Genomic DNA, 17884 nt, shown 5'->3' on the forward strand with positions numbered 1-17884 from the left:
ATATCTAAATGAGTTACTAATATTTTTTGACAATCATTAATCTAGGAATTTGGGAACTTTTTCTGTAAAAGGCCAAAAAAAGAAGCTGGGCACTTGGGGCTCACACATGTAATTCTAGCTGTTCAGAAGGTACGGATCTGAGGATTACAGTTTGAAGCCAGCCCAGGCAGGAAAGACCAATTAAGCACCAAAAAGCAGAAATGGAGCTGTGACTCAAATAGTATATCACTAGCCCTGAGCAGAAAAAGCTCAGGGAGAGTGCTGAGGCCCTGACTTCAAGCCCCAGAACTGGCCAAAATACACATGCTCATATGTGTGTATGTACATGCACACACACACACACACACACACACACACACACACACACACACACACACACACACACACGAAAAAACTTGGACCAAATCATGTATCCCAACTTCCACACACAGTAAGTAAATCAATGAGACTAGTTGCATTCTGGTAAACCTATTTATAAAAAAAGACAGTAAACTATAGATAGTCCATGGGCTTAATTTATTAAAAAAAAAAAAAGCCCACACTGTGATGGCCCAATGCATTATTTCACCGGCTGCATAGAAAACAGTACTGCTTAAATTCTTTTCATTAATTGTCCTTTCATTAGTTGTCATAACTTTCCCCTCCAAAATGCATTTGTACAGAAAACTAAATGCTTTATTCTGTGTTGATTTTTAAAATATTGAGCTCATGTTCTTAACAGTCTTAAGGAATTTTGTTTGGTGCCAATATGAATATGTGATTTTTACATACAGTTCAACTAATCCAACTACAGTTGCAAGTTTGATTAGTGCTGAAATAGTCCCACCTTAGATCCTCTTCAGACTGACTCCTATATCATTGTTGTACCCTTTTAACTTAACCCCGATGGTCTTTGATAACATTCTTAATTTAGGGTAGAAAACTTTCTTAGCTCACCGTGAGTTTGTCTTGCCTCTGATTTAGAATAGACCAATTTCTCAAAACTCTGATACCTTTGTTGTATCTTTTACTTGTATACATTTCTGTAAATGACATTTTGTAATGCTGCTTTTAATTTAGAAGATAATCATGTAATTTACTGTTACATAAGTAACTCGTTTAAAAGCAAAACAAAACCTGTTAGAACTGCAAGTTCAGGAATAGTGAAGATCATGCCTCTGACAACTTCTGAATTCTGGATCATGTTGCTTAGGAAAAGAACGTTTTAATAAAGCTCAACTTCCACTTCTAAATATAGTTCATATGCCAGCTCTATAACTGGTTTCATTCCTTTTTCTTATTTTTATAGTTTATCCACGTCCTAAACCAATGACTAGATTGGCAATCTCTTCAAACCAAAGATTTAATATGGTAAAATGATTTAGAGGTTAATTAATTCTATGATTTTTTTTCCTTTCTCTTTTTGTAGTAATACATGATGTGCTTCTTATTTCTCATCTCTCTTTGAACATCTACTGGTGTTGATAATTTTATATGGCCCTCAAATGATGTGTAAATAGTGTAAATAACCAAATGGAACTTGGCAGACAAAAGGTTTCCATTACTGAACTGCAAGATGTTAGAATTGCCAAAATGGCATTCCATTTTTTTAAAGTAATATTTCACTAATTATGAATTGAAATAATTTTACAACTAGAAACTTCTAACTGAAAAATGGATCATTTTACCAATCATAGTTTTTATTGTTTATATATGTATGTGTTTTAATGTATAAATCACCATATGTAAGTCACTTCACTAAAGCAATGTGTTTCTTGGATTTTGCTGAATCTGAAATAAACACTGAAATAATACTTCAGTTGTGACTGCTTGTGGCAGAAGATGAAGCAGTTCTTTTGCCATAAGGTTCCCTGTAGTTTTATTGTTGGAGAAAGCTGAACATCAATTGCTTTTACCTTAAGCCAGTTGCCATAGTTATAGAACCTTTACATTGGAAGCTGTAACCAGAACACTTTGCATGACATTCTCCTCACTTCTTTAAACCAAATAGCTTCATAATTCCATTTTGGTATGTGCCACTCTACCATGCCTTACCTGAGAGTACGTTAGATTATCCTTAAAAAAGCTAATTTCTCTCCAAGAAGCTGCCATAGCATTTTCCTGAAAATAACAATGAGTGCTATTAAGTGCTCATTGGATAACCATTATCTTTAAAATGCTAGGCTTCAACAGTTGAAGTCCATGACCTGAGATTTTTATGTTTTCACACATTGTGATTATAAAAGAGCAAGGATTTTTATATCTCAGTATGCAGCTGCTTGCAATAGTCTACCTTTTTAACATAATATCAGACTGCTGGAGGTAGAGTTGTAAACCAAGTCCTACTCTTTGTCAGCTAAGGTTGGCCTTCTTGGTTTCTTTTTTTTTTTTTAATCTCATTTCATTGTAATTTTGGGAGGGGGAGTTATCTCATCTTTTTTTTTTTTTTTTCAGTCAGTTGCAGGGCTTGAATTCTGGGCCAGGGTACAGTCCCTAGGCTTTTCTGCTCAAAGCTACCACTCTACCACTTGAGCCACAGCACCACTTTTGGTCTTCTGGTTAATTGGAGAGAAAAGTCCCATGGACTTTTGTGCCCAGGCTAGCTTTGAACCTCTGTCCTCAGATGTCAGCCTCCTGAGTAGCTAGGATTACAGGCATTAACCACCATTGCCCACCTTGTATCTCATTTTTAACCAACATTTTGGGGAAGATTAGTTGCACAGGAACATAGTTTGTACATTAATGCATTGTGTCCTGCAGACTAGACTTGCTAATGTAAATGTAGATCGTACATTAGTGAATATATGTGGGAAGAATACTAACACGTGTAGTCTTCATAATTTACAAGTAGGACTGGAAGTAAATGCTTTTTCTGTTAAAACTTGGTTTCCAAGCAAAACAGAGGTATAAATAAACATAACATTTAATCTTTCTGTAATAGAGTAAAAACATTTGGGTGTATATTTTTTTAATTGAAGACTCAGGTAAACTATTTTAATTCTTTAGGATTACTTTGGGGGTGCAGTTTTAAGGTAGAATTCGGCGCCTGGAACATACTTAGACACGTATTGTAACATTGAGCACTACATTTTTTTTTTATGTTGTCAGTACTGAAATTTGAACACAGGACCTTGGGCTTGCTTGGCAGGTGCTCAACCACTGAGCCACACCTCCAGCAATTTTTTAGTTATTTTTGAAATAAGGCCTCATGTTTTCGTATACACTAGCCTCAGATCCCAATCCTCCTCCTAACTATTTCTTCCTATATCTGGGATTATAGGCAAGTACTACCATGTCTGGATTGTAAGATGGAATCTCACTTTTTCCCTCAAACCATGGTGTTTACAACTCTTAACTCCCAAACAGCTAGGATTTTAGGCCTGCACCATTATTCTTAGTTTTATTACATAAAAACATAGCATTTCTCTTCTTGAAGCATACTATATTCTAGTAACTGTTCTATACGCTTTTTAGCTTTGTTTTACATTCCAAAATCATTGAAATAAAAGCACTTGCTCTTACATGGTAAATTCATTAAAAATATAGAAATGTTGAATCTAAAATGGTTCACTTTTCTCATTTCTTGAGGCTTGTGATGGTTGGTGGGGTTTTTTTTTGTTTTGTTTTTTGTTTTTTTTTTATAAAGCTGGAACCGATCATCCAAGTAAATTATTAAAGTGTGGTCTTCAAAAATTTGTGGAATTATTCTTCTAAAATGTTTTATTTTGATTTTTTATAGAAAGAAGCAGTTTGAATCAGAATTTGATATTCAAAGAAGAGATGAAAAACCCCAGTTGGATTAGAAAGAACTGGCTTCTCGTAGCTGGGGTGTCTTTCATAGGTCTCCATCTTGGAACTTATTTTATGCAGAGGATTGCAAAACATTCTGTAAAATCTCAGTCTGCAGACAGACGAAGGAATGTTGAAGAATGAAGTAAAATAAATATTTGGAATTATCAGTATGCCATTAAGTCATTACCAACTGATTGGTTTCACTATTTAATTTTGTATTTATGGTACTCTTTTCAGGTATTCATTCCACACGAATATGTTTTTAATCTTAGAACACATGACAATATAACAAATAGAACAATATGTTTAACCAAATAAAAGCCCTCTTCTCAAGGTACACCTGAAGTAAGATGTCTCGTTTAGAAACTAAGAAGCCATCATTGTGTAAAAGCGAACCACTAACAAGTGAGAGAGTCAAGTCCACACTAGCTGTCTTGAAAGAGATTGTAACATCATGCTATGGCCCTTCAGGCAGACTGAAGCAGCTGCACAATGGCCTGGGAGGTTATGTGTGCACTACCTCACAGTCCTCCGCCCTGCTCAGAAACCTGCCCGTCACCCATCCCGTACTAAAGATCCTGACCACTTCTGTGCAAAATCACGTGTCGTGCTTTCGTGACTGTGGTTTATTCACAGCCATTCTTTGCTGCAACCTGATTGATAATGTTCACAGAATGGGCTTGACAGCCACCACTGTCATTAAATTGAATAAACATCTTCTGAATCTCTGTACTATTTACCTCAAGTCTGAAGCCTGTGGTTGTCGAATCCCAGTCGATTTTGGTAGCACTCAAATTCCACTTAGCTTGACACGCAGTATATTAAAAAGCAAACCCGCCTGTATGCTCACCAGAAAGGAAGTAGAGCATATCAGCACTTTGATTCTGAGAGCCTTTTTGCTGACAATTCCAGAAAGCACAGATGACCCTATCACCTTAGGACAGAGCATCATTGTGCCTGGAAAGGATCAGAGAGTTACAGATTCTACTGTATTACCGGGAATACTCATTGATATATCAGAGGATCAACTGAGGAGATTGTTACCTATCCAAAAGCCCAGTCCCCTCAAAGTGGCGCTCTTTTGTATTTCTTTATCGGGAGATTTTTCTGAAGCTGGAGAAGGAACTTTGGTTGTCCCTTCCGGTGTGTCTCTTGAGAATGCAGTCCTAGACCAGTTGCTTAATCTAGGGAGGCAGCTAGTTAATGACCAAGTAGATCTCGTCTTGTGCCAAAAAGTTCTGCACCCATCTTTGAAACAGTTCCTCAGTTCCCATCGCATTATTGCCATTGACAGACTTGGAATGACTTTGATGGAATCCCTGAGCAAGGTGACAGGTAAAAAAAAAAAGCACTTTTTTTTATTGTCACTTACCATTAATAAATCATTCAGTACGCATATCAATTTTGACAGCAAAGGTTGTTTTGTAAAATGATGTTCTATGGGTCATTTGCTAAAAGTGGAGTGATCATAACCATTTCCTGTGTGTTTTCCAGCCCCCACATACTCAGTCTGTTATGAATTAACTCCCAAATTTTTTGTGCATAATTAACATAAGCATGAGAGGTTTTATACTTTACACCAGATTCTTGTACTATTGGGATTTATAAGGCTTTATAGCATGTTACATTCAAAAGATGATTTTATAAAATATTCCTTTCACCTTTTTCTTAATACCAGTGAACTTGTGTACATATACCTTTAATGTCAAAAAGTATTTCTAGCTGGGTCCAGATATTGTACATGCCTATAATCCCAACATCTCAGGCAAGAGATAAGAGGATTATATCCAGACGCCACGAAAGCTCAAGTCCCCATCTGCAAAAACTAACAGCAAAAGGACTAGGGGCATTGAATCAAGTAGTAGAGTGTTTCCCTATCAAGCAGGAAGTCCTGAGTACAAGCCCCAATACTGGAAAAAAAAAAAATGAAATCCCATTGAGAACCAGAAGCAAATCTGTCTCTATACTTTGCCTTACCATCTAGCTACAGCAGGCCTAACCAACATGATTTTCAAATTGTTTACTCGGTGATAACATTGAATAAAAAAGTTACTGAAGGCAAGAGATGCACTGTACTGCACAAATTCAGTGAGTTTAAAGCCTATATGAGGTTATTCATACCTATTTGACCTAAGAAAAGTTGGAGAGCCCTTGATTCAGGCGACTCCAATGTCTCCTGTCAAAAAGATGATCATTTAGTTTTGCATGGGTTGCAACCTTCCTGCCCCCCCCCCCAGGTTGAGTTTCACTGTTGCCCAGCCTAGTCTTGAAGTCTTGGCCTCCAGCCATCCTCAACAATTTCACTCCAAAGAGCTAGGACTACAATAGATGCCACCCTCCAACTTTAGTCCTAATACAAATCATCTAAAAAGACCAATCTGTAAGATAATATACTTCAGTAACTGTCCTACTTTTGTAAAGCTGTCAATTTATCAAAATGTGTATTAGTAAGAAAGATAAACGAAATTATTCTTTAGAACTCATTGGTTCAGAGCCTTGAAAGATTATCCACTAGCATTACACAAATCTGGCAGTTTCCAGCTTAAGAATTCTGGTTATCAGCGTTGTTTTTCTTTTTATTGTATTTCTGATTATAGAGTCAGTTTTTAAAGCATGGAATATTTTCCCATGGAACCAATATTGTAAATGAGGACTGGGTTTCCACTTTAGCCCATGTTAGTTACTTCTAAGTACCAAGAACAGGATGTTAGATATTTTAACTTCTTTAAAGGAGTCAATCCCTAAAAGGAAGGTTTTTATATTTCCTAAAAAATTGATGGAAATTTTGGTCTGCCTCTTTATATTTGTCTAGGAAATGAGTATAAAAATAGCTTTAACAAATGTTTAAGGAAGTAGAATTGGGGGTGTAGCTCAACACTGGAGCACCTGGCTAACATACACGAGGCCCTGGACGTAATCCTCATTACCATGAAATGGTCTAAACCCAAGAACCTGTGCTTGACTCTCGAAGTGTATCATTTTAATAGCAGAATGTGAATCTCAGAGGTTTAATGAGCTGGATTTGATTTCTTACCCTACATTCCGTATTTTAAATGAAAAACTTTAGTGGGGCTTTAAGAATCAGTATTCTTTTATTAATTTTTATTCCTTTTTAGATGAATGTTTGCTACACCTTTGCTTATATATTTTTTCTGTTCTTTATAAAAATAGGAACACAGCCTATTGGTTCCGTAGGAGCAGTATCCCTGAGTAGCTATGGAAGCGTGAAAGATGTGCGCTCTGCAAAATTAGGCTCCAAATATTTCTTTCATCTCATTCCTAACAAAGCAACTGTCTGCAGCTTGCTGCTGTGCAATAGAAATGACACTTCCTGGGATGAGCTGAAGGTAGGAGATAACTTGGAGTTCCACATTTAAGAGTGCTTTCACCATAAGTTCCATAATTTCCATAGCGATATAAAAAGCCAAAACAAAAATGAGGGGCGGGGAGTTTGGTCTAGTGATAAAGTGCTTGCCTAGCATGCACGAAGACCCAAGTTTGATTCCTTGGTACCACATACATAGAAAAAAGCCAGAGTGGTGCTGTGGCTCAAGTGGTAGAGTTCTAGCCTTGAGAAAGCCCAAGGACAGTGCTCAGGCCCTGAGCTCAAGGCCCAGGACTGGCAAAAAAAAAAAAAAAAAAAGTTGTCGGAGTGGGAGATATGGAGATGTGGTTCAGTGGTAGAACAAGTGTTAAGCCATATTCACAAGGGCCTGAATGCAATCTCAGCACCAAAAGAAGAGCAGAACCAGAAGTAATTTGTCTTTGACATTTATGATAGACTTGAAGTGGTATTTCCACTTTTTACCAAAACCTAAGCAAAGAGCAGCTCATGTGTATAATAGTAGCTGTAGGGAAGGCAGAGATCAGGAAGATCATAGTTTAAAGCCAACATGAACAAAAAGTCTAGGAGACCCTTTCTGAACCTGTGAAAAGCAGAGTGTGGTTGCTCAACATGTCATCCCAGCTATATGAGGAACATAACTAAACTGGAGGATTAAACTGGAGGCCTAGGCCTCCCAAGGAAAAAATATAAGGCCTTATTTAAATTTAAAAAAAAAAAAGCATAAAGGTTGGGGAATGAATGGTTCAAATGGTATAATGCCTGCCTAACAAACATGAGCCTCTGAGTTGAAACTCCTGTCTCCACCATAAAGAGGAAAGAAAAAAGAAGCCTATGGGTCCTTGATATAAACTTTTCTTAAAAATTAAATTATATATGTTAATGTATATTATGAATAATTCAGTTAGCAGATGAGTTCCCTAGTTAATATCTGTCATCTATCTCTAACTAGTTTATTATTCTCTGCCAAGAAGAACACATGCAGAATTTAGACAAGGGAAATGATCATCTATGGCATTGATCGCAAATTTAAAGATTCACATATGTGAAAATATATATCATTGGTGCGTCAGAGATCTGTATGATTGTTTGTTGGTTGTAGGACTTGGGTGCTGTCCCTGACCTTTTATGGTCAAGGCTAGTGCTTTACTACTTTGAGCAACAGCTCACAAATTCACAATATTTATAACACAATATTCACAATATTCAACCAGGTATTTTTTAAAGTACACATTTGTAAATCATATGCAAAGAAAAGATTGTATATGAAATAGAATATTGAGCCTGATGTCTGGCCTAGTGGTGAGAGTGCTTGCCTAGCATGCACGAAGACCCGGGTTCAATTCCTCAGTACCACATACATAGAAATAAAATATTAATATAATTCTATAAAGATAGCCTATTTTGTTATTCCAAAGTATATTAATTAAGTTACAACTTGGACAACACATTTTATTCTTTGTCAATAAAGAGCCTACTATAATTGTTGCTTTGAGATCATAGTTTTTTTTCCCTGTTTCTGATGTGAATTCTTGATTCTAATGTGCTTCCTTTGTAGCTTGCGTGTCAAACAGCACTGCATGCTTTGCAGCTAACAATTAAGGAACCCTGGGTTTTGTTGGGAGGTGGCTGCACGGAGACTCATTTGGCTGCATATATCAGAAACAAGGTAAGCAAGTGCTCTTCAGATCACCAAAACTGCCAGCAATTTTTGCTTTGTGCAATAATAAACCAATAATAAACCAAATCATAATACCTTAGGATGTTTCATCATAATTTTTCCAAAATCTAACCCAAGTATTACGTTTAGATAAAAACAAACTAGGAAAACAATACTTGTGAATATAAGGTGGCATTTTGCAGTGATTTTTTTTTTTGGGGGGGGACATGGGCTTGAACTCTGGGCCTGGGTATTGTCCCTGAGCTAATCAGTTCAAGGCTTACCACCCTACCCCTGAGCCACAGCCCCGTTAGTATTGGCTACATGATATGCAGCTGAAGTTAGCTTTCTGTTTTCATAAGTTCCTGGCTCAACTATTAAATATAGTCAGTGCTGCTCACAGTAGAATGCTTAGATTTTACAAAGTATTTCAGTACTTCCTAGAGCATTGAGAAAACCTGTTAGAACATTCCATATGTTATTATATTTTTTAAGTTGGTATCTGTGCATAAGATATTTTAATTATAATTCTATTTAATTATAATCCATAATTCTATTTAATTCTGTTAATTGCTTAATAGACTCCAAATAAAATTCTACTAAGTACAATTTCTGGTTAATCTATAAAATTTCTACTTGAAAGTTATAAGTTTAGAGTGTTATCCTTCTGATTATTTTCTTAATTATTCATGATTAATCCTTACTTGAAACTCAGTTGTTCTGCAGATATGCACAGTTCACTAAATTGCATAGAGCAGAAAGTTACTGAGGGCCTCTGTAGAGGGACTGGAGACAGAGGAAACTTTTTTTTTCTTTTTTTTTATTGTAATTAGTAAAAGGGTTACATGATATTTGCCAGATAGAAGGTGCATTAATTCACATACATTGATACCCTTTCACATGTCTTGGTACCCTTTACCCTCCCCCCCACACCCCCCACCCGTCTTGGTTTTCCCCCCTTCCCTATCAAATTTTAAATAACCAAATACAAATAAATTTAATATATCAGATAACAATGTGAGATACTGTAACAATATGAGATAACCAAGGGACAGCAAAGGAGATGAGAGACAACATAGTACATTAAGGACAACAATCATTCGTTATATGGCTTTTGTTTCAATATCCTGGAGGTACTTTCAATCAGCTTCATACTATATGGCCTTATGTATCAAGGTTTTGCTCTATTGCAAATCTCTGCTAGTAGTGCCCAAGGTTTCTACTGATTGTGACGAATGAGGGAAACCATTGAGCCTAAGTTCCTTTGAGTCTGGCTTACTTCACTTAATATGATTTTTTCTAAGTCTTTCCATTTCCTATCAAATGGGGCGATGTCATTCTTTCTGACAGCAGCATAGAATTCCATTGTGTACAAATACCACAACTTGTTGATCCACTCATCAACTGAGGGATATCTAGGTTGGTTCCATATCTTTGCTATGATGAATAGTGCTGCAATAAACATTGTTGTGCTAGTGGATTTAGTATGCCGTTGTTTCTGGATGGTTGGGTAAATGCCAAGTAGTGGAATTGCTGGGTCATAGGGGAGTTCTATGTTTAGCCTTTTGAGGCACTGCCACACTGCTTTCCATAGTGGTTGAACGAATTTACACTCCCACCAACAGTGTAGTAGTGATCCCTCCTGGCCACATCCCCTCCAGCATCTGTTATTATTCATTTTCCTGATCCTGGCCATTCTAACTGGAGTGAGGTGGAATCTTAGAGTTGTTTTGATTTGCATTTCTTTTATGACCAGAGATGTTGAGCATTTCTTCATGTGTCTATAGGCCATTTTTGTTTCTTCTTCAGAGAAGACTCTCTTTAAGTCTTTGGCCCATTTTTTAATGTGATGGTTGTTACTTTGGAGATTAGTTTTGGAGTGATTCAATTTTTTGAGTTGTTGATATATTTTAGATATGAGGCCTTTGTCCGTTGTTTGGTTGGTGAAGATCTTCTCCCACTCTGTAGGCTTCCTAATTAATTTACTAGCTATGTCCTTTGCCATACAAAAGCTCCACAGTTTAATGCAGTCCCACTTATCCAGCCTTTCTCTGATTTGTTGTGATTCTTGGTCCTTACTAAGAAAGTTTCGACCTGTGCCAAGGAGGCCTAGTGTATCTCCTATTCCTTCCTGTAAAGTTTTCAGTGTGTCAGCTTTTACCTCCAGGTCTTTGATCCATTTGGAGTAATTCTAGTGCAGGGTGACAAAGAAGGATCCAACTTTAGTTTTCTGCAGCTGCTTAACCAGTTCCGCCAGTACAACTTGTTGAAGAGGCTGTCTCTTTCATTCTATTTTTTTGGCTCCCTTGTCAAAGATTAGGTGGCTATAGGTCTGTGGTTTAATATCTGGGTCCTCAGTTCTATTCCATTGGTCTTCAGGCCTGTTCTTGTGCCAGTACCAAGCTGTTTTGAGAATTATAGCTCTGTAATAGAGTCTAAAGTTTGGAATTGAAAGTCCTCCAGCACTGTTCTTTCTGCTAAGAAGTGTTTTTGCTATACGGGGTCTTTTATTATTCCATATGAAATTTTGAATTGCCTCTTCTATTTCTTTAAAGAATGACATTGGGATGTTGATGGGTATTGCGTTGAATTTGTAGATAGCCCTTGGCAAGATTGTCATTTTCACAATGTTGATTCTTCCAATCCAGGAGCAAGGGAGGTTTTTCCATTTCCTTAGTTCTGCTTTAATTTCCTTTTTTAGGGTTTTAAAGTTTTCGTCAAAAAGGTCCTTTACATTCTTAGTTAAGCTAATTCCTAGGTACTTTATTTTCTTTGAGGCTATTGTGAAAGGAGTTTCTTTCCTGATTATTGCCTCGTTCTTCTCACTGTTGGCGTAAAGGAAGGCAGTTGATTTTTGAGGGTTGATTTTATAGCCTGCTACTCTTCCAAAGTTTTGAATCAGCTCAAGGAACTTGGGAGTAGAGTCTGTAGGATTCTTTAAATACAGAATCATGTCATCTGCAAAGAGGGATAGTTTTATTTCCTCTTTCCCTACTTGGATCCCCTTTATGCTTGCTTCTTGCCTTATTGCACTGGCTAGGAATTCTAGTACTATGTTAAAGAGTAGTGGAGAGAGTGGGCATCCTTGTCTCATTCCTGATTTTAGAGGGAATGGCTTTAGATTTTCACCATTAAGTGTAATACTAGCAGTGGGTTTCTCATACACAGCCTTTATTACATTGAGGAATGTTCCATGGATTCCTAGTTTCTCCAGAGCTTTTAACATAAAGGGGTGTTGGATCTTGTCAAATGCCTTTTCTGCATCTATTGAGACAATCATGTGATTTTTGTCCTTGCTCCTTTTGATGTGTTGAATTATATTAATTGATTTGCGTATGTTGAACCAGCTTTGCCTCCCTGTGATGAATCCAGTTTGATCATAGTGTATAATTTTTTTGATGAGTTGTTGTAGACGGTTGGCCAGTATTTTGTTGAGAAGTTTTGCATCGATGTTCATCAAAGATATAGGTCTATAGTTCTCTTTCTTTGATGAATCTCTGTCTGGTTTGGGGATGAGGGTTATACTGGCTTCATAGAATGAGTTTGGTAAAGAACCTTCATTTTCAATTTCATTGAAGAGCTTGAGGAGTATTGGTGTGAGCTCTGCTTTGAAGACCTTATAGAATTCAGCTGTGAATCCATCTGGCCCTGGGCTTTTCTTAGGTAGAAGTTCTCTAATTGCCATTTCTATTTCAGTGCTTGAAATAGGCCTGTTGAGTTGGCTTAGTTCTTCTTGGTTCAGTGTGGGTATGTTAATATTAGTTAGGAATTCATCCATTTCATCTAGATTCTCAAATTTGTTGGTGTAAAGGTTTGAGAAGTATTCCCTCATGATATTCTGGATCTTGGTAATTTCTGTCATGATATTACCATTTTCATCTGCGATTTTGTTTATTTCGATATGCTCTCTTCTTTTTTTGGTAAGATTTGCTAAGGGCTTGTCAATTTTGTTAATTCTTTCAAAGAACCAACTCCTTGTTTTGTTGATTCTTTCTATAGTTTTTTTGGATTCCAAATCATTTAATTCTGCTTTGATTTTAATAATTTGCTTTCTTCTACTGGGATTAGGGTTGGTTTGTTGCTCTTTTTCCAGGAGCTTAAGGTGAGACATTAACTTGTTGGTTTGCAATTTTTCCAACTTGTTGTTGTAGGCACTCAGCGCTATAAATTTTCAGAGGAAACTTTTTATTACATACTACATACCCTTCCCTGCTTTCCCAAGCAACCTAACGTCTGTTGACAAACCCCGTGAACATTTAACAAAACTCACATTAGAAAAAACAAAATATATGCCCATCTGATACTGAATGGGTGATCATTCTGCAAATGAAATTGAGTGAGCAGAGAAAGTATTTTGGAAGAAAGAGATACTTTAAGGTTTTTGGGGAGTTTTTGGCAAAGCAATACAACATGGAGGATAAGAGCAGACAATGCAATATAGATTATCTCACTTGGTCCACATATGGTTACAAAACAAGTCTTATCACTATTATTAATTATATAAGGTATAGATTTGTAAGCCATTTTTAAGTTATTTGTTTGTGAATATATTAATTTTTCTCTCTTAAGAAAGGTCCAAAATAAACTTTTTTGAGCACTGTGGCAAAGAAGTAGTTTAAAGTCATCTTACCATTTTTGTTAATTTGAAGAAAAAAAATCTCCATTGTAACATACTGATATGAAAACAGCATTTGGTTTTGAATAGTGTTTTTTTTAATTAACTGTATAAATAATTAAATATATAAATAATGAGTATCATTTTGACATTTTCATACATGTATACTTTAATCATATTTATCCCCCAAGCACCCTCTTTCTGATCAGTCCATAAATAGCAAATAGTCTCCTTATATGTTTGTGTCTTTTTTAATATATACTCTGCATATAAGAAAAAACATGTGGTATTTGTTTTTCTGAGTCTGGGTTTTCTCACTTAACGTAATGGTCTTCTATTCCATAAAATGACATAATTTTGTTCTTTGTGGTTAAATGACACCCATTGTGTAGTTACCACCACTTTTTCTGTAGCTGTTCATCTGTTGAGGTGATGGAGCTATTTTAACTCATTCTGATTACATGACTAGAAACATACATTTCTACCATACCCAGCCTTGTTAAGGACCAACTTGGTTGAAAATAAATAAAAATGAATAAGTCAAAATAAACCAAGGTGAATGGTGACTTTTTTGGGGGGGAGGGGTCAGGCTTGGAAAGCTTGAACAACTCGGGACCCGGCCACTGTCCTTAAGCTGTCTCAAGGCTAGCCCTCTATCACTTGAGCCACAGTACCACTTCCAGCTTTTTCTATATATGTGGCACTGAGAAATCGAACCCAGAGCTTCATGCATGCTAGGCAGGCATTCTACCACTAGGTAACACTTCCATCTCTGAATGGTAACCTTATGAATAAGGTTTTGATCAAGTATCTTACCGTTGTGAAACATTTTTATATTAACTGCTCTTCGTCTTTTACGTTTTGTTAGACGCACAGTGAAGCCGAAAGCATTCTGAAAGACTGTGGATGTACTCTAGCAGAGCTTCAACTGATGGCAAAAGCGTTTTGCAGTGCTCTGGAATCTCCTGCTTGCGCTTTGGAACATGATGGAGGTGAAATGCTGAGTGACATGAAGTATGGACACTTTTGGTCAGTCCAGGCGGATTCTCCCTCTGTCAGTAACTGGTCAGATTTGCTTTCAAGATGTGGCTGTGGATTACTTGATAGTCAGGAAGATCTTGGTTGGTCCTTCTTAAGAAGCACACATCCTCCTTTTGCACCACCAGCCTTCCTTCCACATGCAGATGTGGGTTTACCAGCTGTGGGCTCAGCCAGCAGTCTAACTGTGGACTGTTTGACTGCCAAGCTTAATGGCCTACAGGTAGCTGTAGAGACAGCTAATTTGATTTTAGATCTTTCATATGTCATTGAAGATAACAACTGATGTAAAAGATGACATCTTTAGATTGTGAAGCAAGCTAGCCAGCTGCCAATTTAAGAAACGTAGTGAATTGCTTACTCTCAGAGGCTTGTTCTGTATATTTGGACAGATAATTTATAAAATCATACGCACATATGGGAAGGAATGATTCCTCAATAGAAAAGTTATAAAATAATAAAAATCTTAAGCATTGTTGTTAAAGACATTGTAGTTGTCTCAGGGATTTCACAGTGACCATTGTAAGTTGCATGACCACTATCTGTTGTTTCAGATCTTTGTGGATTTTGTTTTTTGTCAGTTGTGGGTCTTGAACTCAGAGCTTGGTGCTATCCCTGAGCTTTTTTACTCAAGGTTAGTACTCTGTCACTTTGAGACACAGCGCCACATTTGATTTTCTAGTGGTTAATTGGAGGTGAGAATCTCATGGACTTTCTTTCCTGGGCTCGCTTTGAACTTCAATCCTCAGATCCTCCTCTCTCTCTCTCTCTCTCTCTCTCTCTCTCTCTCTGAGGAACTCAGGAGAATCCTGAGTTGGTAGAAATATAGATATGAGCCACTAGCACTGGCTGTTATAGATTTTTATTGTTATTATTTTGAGATCATTCTAAGAATATTCAAGAATTTTAACTGTTCCCTAATTTTTGCTCTAGTTTGGGTATATTGGGTATAGATATTTTCTAATAACAATTATATATGTTTAAAAAATAAAATTATGTTCCAAAATTAGATTTTGATTAATCAAAAGAAGTAATTCTGGTTGCATATGTAGTGAAATTTTATTTTTCTAGATACCCTTTCTCTCAGTCTGTACTATTCGGCAATTCAGTAATTGATATAAAATGTGGTTTGCCTGTTTGCGTTCTGTATTTTTGTTATTCTGATCAAATGTGTGATCAGGAAAAAGTCAGTTTGTATAATAGGTAATAAATACAAAACAACTTCTCTAGTTCATCATATTGAAAGTGGGAGAGATGAACTGATTTGTTGGAAGACCAGAGTTTCTCAGACTCAGCAGTACTGACAATTTGAGCTAGAACTAAAGAATTCTTTACTGTGTATCGTAGGAGTTGTCCAGTGTATTATAAGATACTCAGCAGCACCTCTAAGCCTCTACTCACTTGGTGCCTGTAGTACACTCAAGTTATATACCACAAAATGCTTTCAGATATTTTCTCTTGAAAGAAAACTCTTACTTGAGAACCAAAGTTCTAGACTAATAGAAAAAAAAAAGAATGTTCTATCAAGACTTCTGAAAGCAAAATAGAGAAAAGGAACAGTTACTTCGGTAGCTTAGTCCTAGTGCAAAAGAAAAAAAAAATCTACAACTGTTCCCATACTCAGGTAGACACACTGGTATTTCACCATAGAACACAATTTCAATTTGATACAAATACAACTATGTTTGCATAAATTAGAGAAGAAATACAGAATAGAAGAGCAATTATGAAGCTCATATACTATATTAAATGGTAGGAAAATATGATGAAACTCTTTAGAAAACCAACAGTCTAAAAGTGATCAGATCTATAGCCATGGTAAAGGGAAATTGATGTGTGTGTGTGTGTGTGTGTGTGTGTGTGTGTGCACGTGCGCGTGTGCACGCACGCACCAGTCCTAGGGCTTGAACTCAGGGCCTAGGCAGTTGAGATAATCCAGCTTTCTCTAGTCAAGTTCCACTTCTGGCCTTTTGGTGGTTAACTGGAGATAGGAGTCTTATGGACTTTCCTGCCTACACTAGTTTCGAACTGTAATTTTAGAGCACAGCCTCCTGAGTAGTTCGAATTACAGCTAGAATTACATCAGTACCCAGTGGAAATTGAATTTTTTCATATATTTTTATTGTAATTAATAGAAGGGTTACATTATATTCACCAGATAGAAGATGCATTACTTCACAAACATTGATACCCTTTCTCATGTCTTGGTCCCCATTTCCCTCCCCCCACCCCACCCCTCATCTTGTTTCCCCCCCTTCCCTATCCTATTTCAAATAACCAAATAAACATATATACAATATATCTGATAACAAGGTAAAATATTGTAACTATATGAAATAACCAAGGGACCGCAAAAGAGATGAGAGATAACATAGTACATTAAATACAACAATCACTCATTATATAGCTTTTGTTGGAAATTGAATTTTAAGCAATCAAAAATATGTTTTATTCTGAGCCAAAAAAAATTAGAATGCAAATCATTATCAATGCCCTATAGACCTCAAGCCCCATAAAATAGTTTTCTAGGTTGTATTCCTTTTATTATTGAGTCAAAGATAAGTGTAGTTCCAAGAATTGTTTTAAGATGATACCTAGGGATCTCCACTAATGATTTTCAGGCCCTTGCATAGTTTCCTCCCCTGAGTGTAGACTATACTTACGTCACTTCTCTGTGTCTCCCTTCCCCTCCTGCAGAACAGGAATATCTATAGTGGTTATCCTGTGCCTGCAGGCTTCCATTAGCTTATAGATGGAAAAGACTTGTGCTCTTGGAGCTGTACCTAAAGTATTCTTGATAGCGTGGCTCTGCATTTTTATCATCATCCTAACCAAAAGTTTTCTTCATCACATGTTTAAGAAGGGTGTTTTACAGTCACTAATGATAGCATGTCACATAAGATAATATAAATTGGACCAGGAGTTTGGCCTGGTGGTAGAGTGCTTGCCTAGCATGCATGAAGCTCTGGGTTCGATTCCTTTGTACTGCACACACAGGAAAAGCCAGAAATGGTATTGTGGCTCAAGTGTAGAACTGCTGGCCTTGAGAAAACTCAAGGACATTGCTCAGGCACTGAGTTCGAGCCCAAGGACTGGCAAAAAAAAAAAAAGACTATAGAAATCGCCCTATTTCTCCGTGGCCTGGCAAAGCAAGCCAGGGAGGGAGAAAAGGAGGAAAGAGGGAAGGAGAGAGGAAAAAGGAAGAAAGAGAGGAAAAAAGGAAGGAAGGAAGGAAGGAAGGAAGGAAGGAAGGAAGGAAGGAAGGAAGGAAGGAAGGAAGGAAGGAGTTAAACTGTGTTATGGTAGTGCCGAAGATCAAACCCAATGCATCAGACATGTTCAGGAAATTCTCTACCTTAGCCCATATCTCATGTCTCTATCTTAAAATGGGATGTTGAATTCATTTGCTAGGATTACTGTAACAAATTTTCGTAACTATAGTGGCTAAAAACTCCAA

At 36.9% G+C, this 17884-nt stretch overlaps 2 protein-coding genes across 2 annotated transcripts; both read left to right on the top strand.

Annotated features, from left to right (window-relative positions):
- The first annotated feature begins 1822 nt into the window (after nt 1–1822).
- LOC150050200 (uncharacterized) lies at nt 1823–3957 on the top strand. Its single transcript, XM_090351996.1, has 2 exons — nt 1823–2008; nt 3719–3957. The coding sequence occupies exon 2, from the start codon at nt 3760–3762 to the stop codon at nt 3910–3912; it is 153 nt and encodes a 50-aa protein (XP_090208122.1). The 5' UTR covers nt 1823–2008; nt 3719–3759; the 3' UTR covers nt 3913–3957.
- A 94-nt stretch (nt 3958–4051) lies between these two features.
- Mkks (MKKS centrosomal shuttling protein) lies at nt 4052–17644 on the top strand. The gene is made up of 4 exons (XM_090351989.1): nt 4052–5106; nt 6943–7118; nt 8673–8783; nt 14258–17644. The coding sequence occupies exons 1-4, from the start codon at nt 4122–4124 to the stop codon at nt 14711–14713; spliced, it is 1728 nt and encodes a 575-aa protein (XP_090208115.1). The 5' UTR covers nt 4052–4121; the 3' UTR covers nt 14714–17644.
- Nucleotides 17645–17884: the final 240 nt, after the last annotated feature.

Source organism: Megascapheus bottae, chromosome 18, assembly GCF_031878675.1.
Source record: "Megascapheus bottae isolate mThoBot1 chromosome 18, mThoBot2.hap1, whole genome shotgun sequence".
Classification (NCBI taxonomy): domain Eukaryota; kingdom Metazoa; phylum Chordata; class Mammalia; order Rodentia; family Geomyidae; genus Megascapheus; species Megascapheus bottae.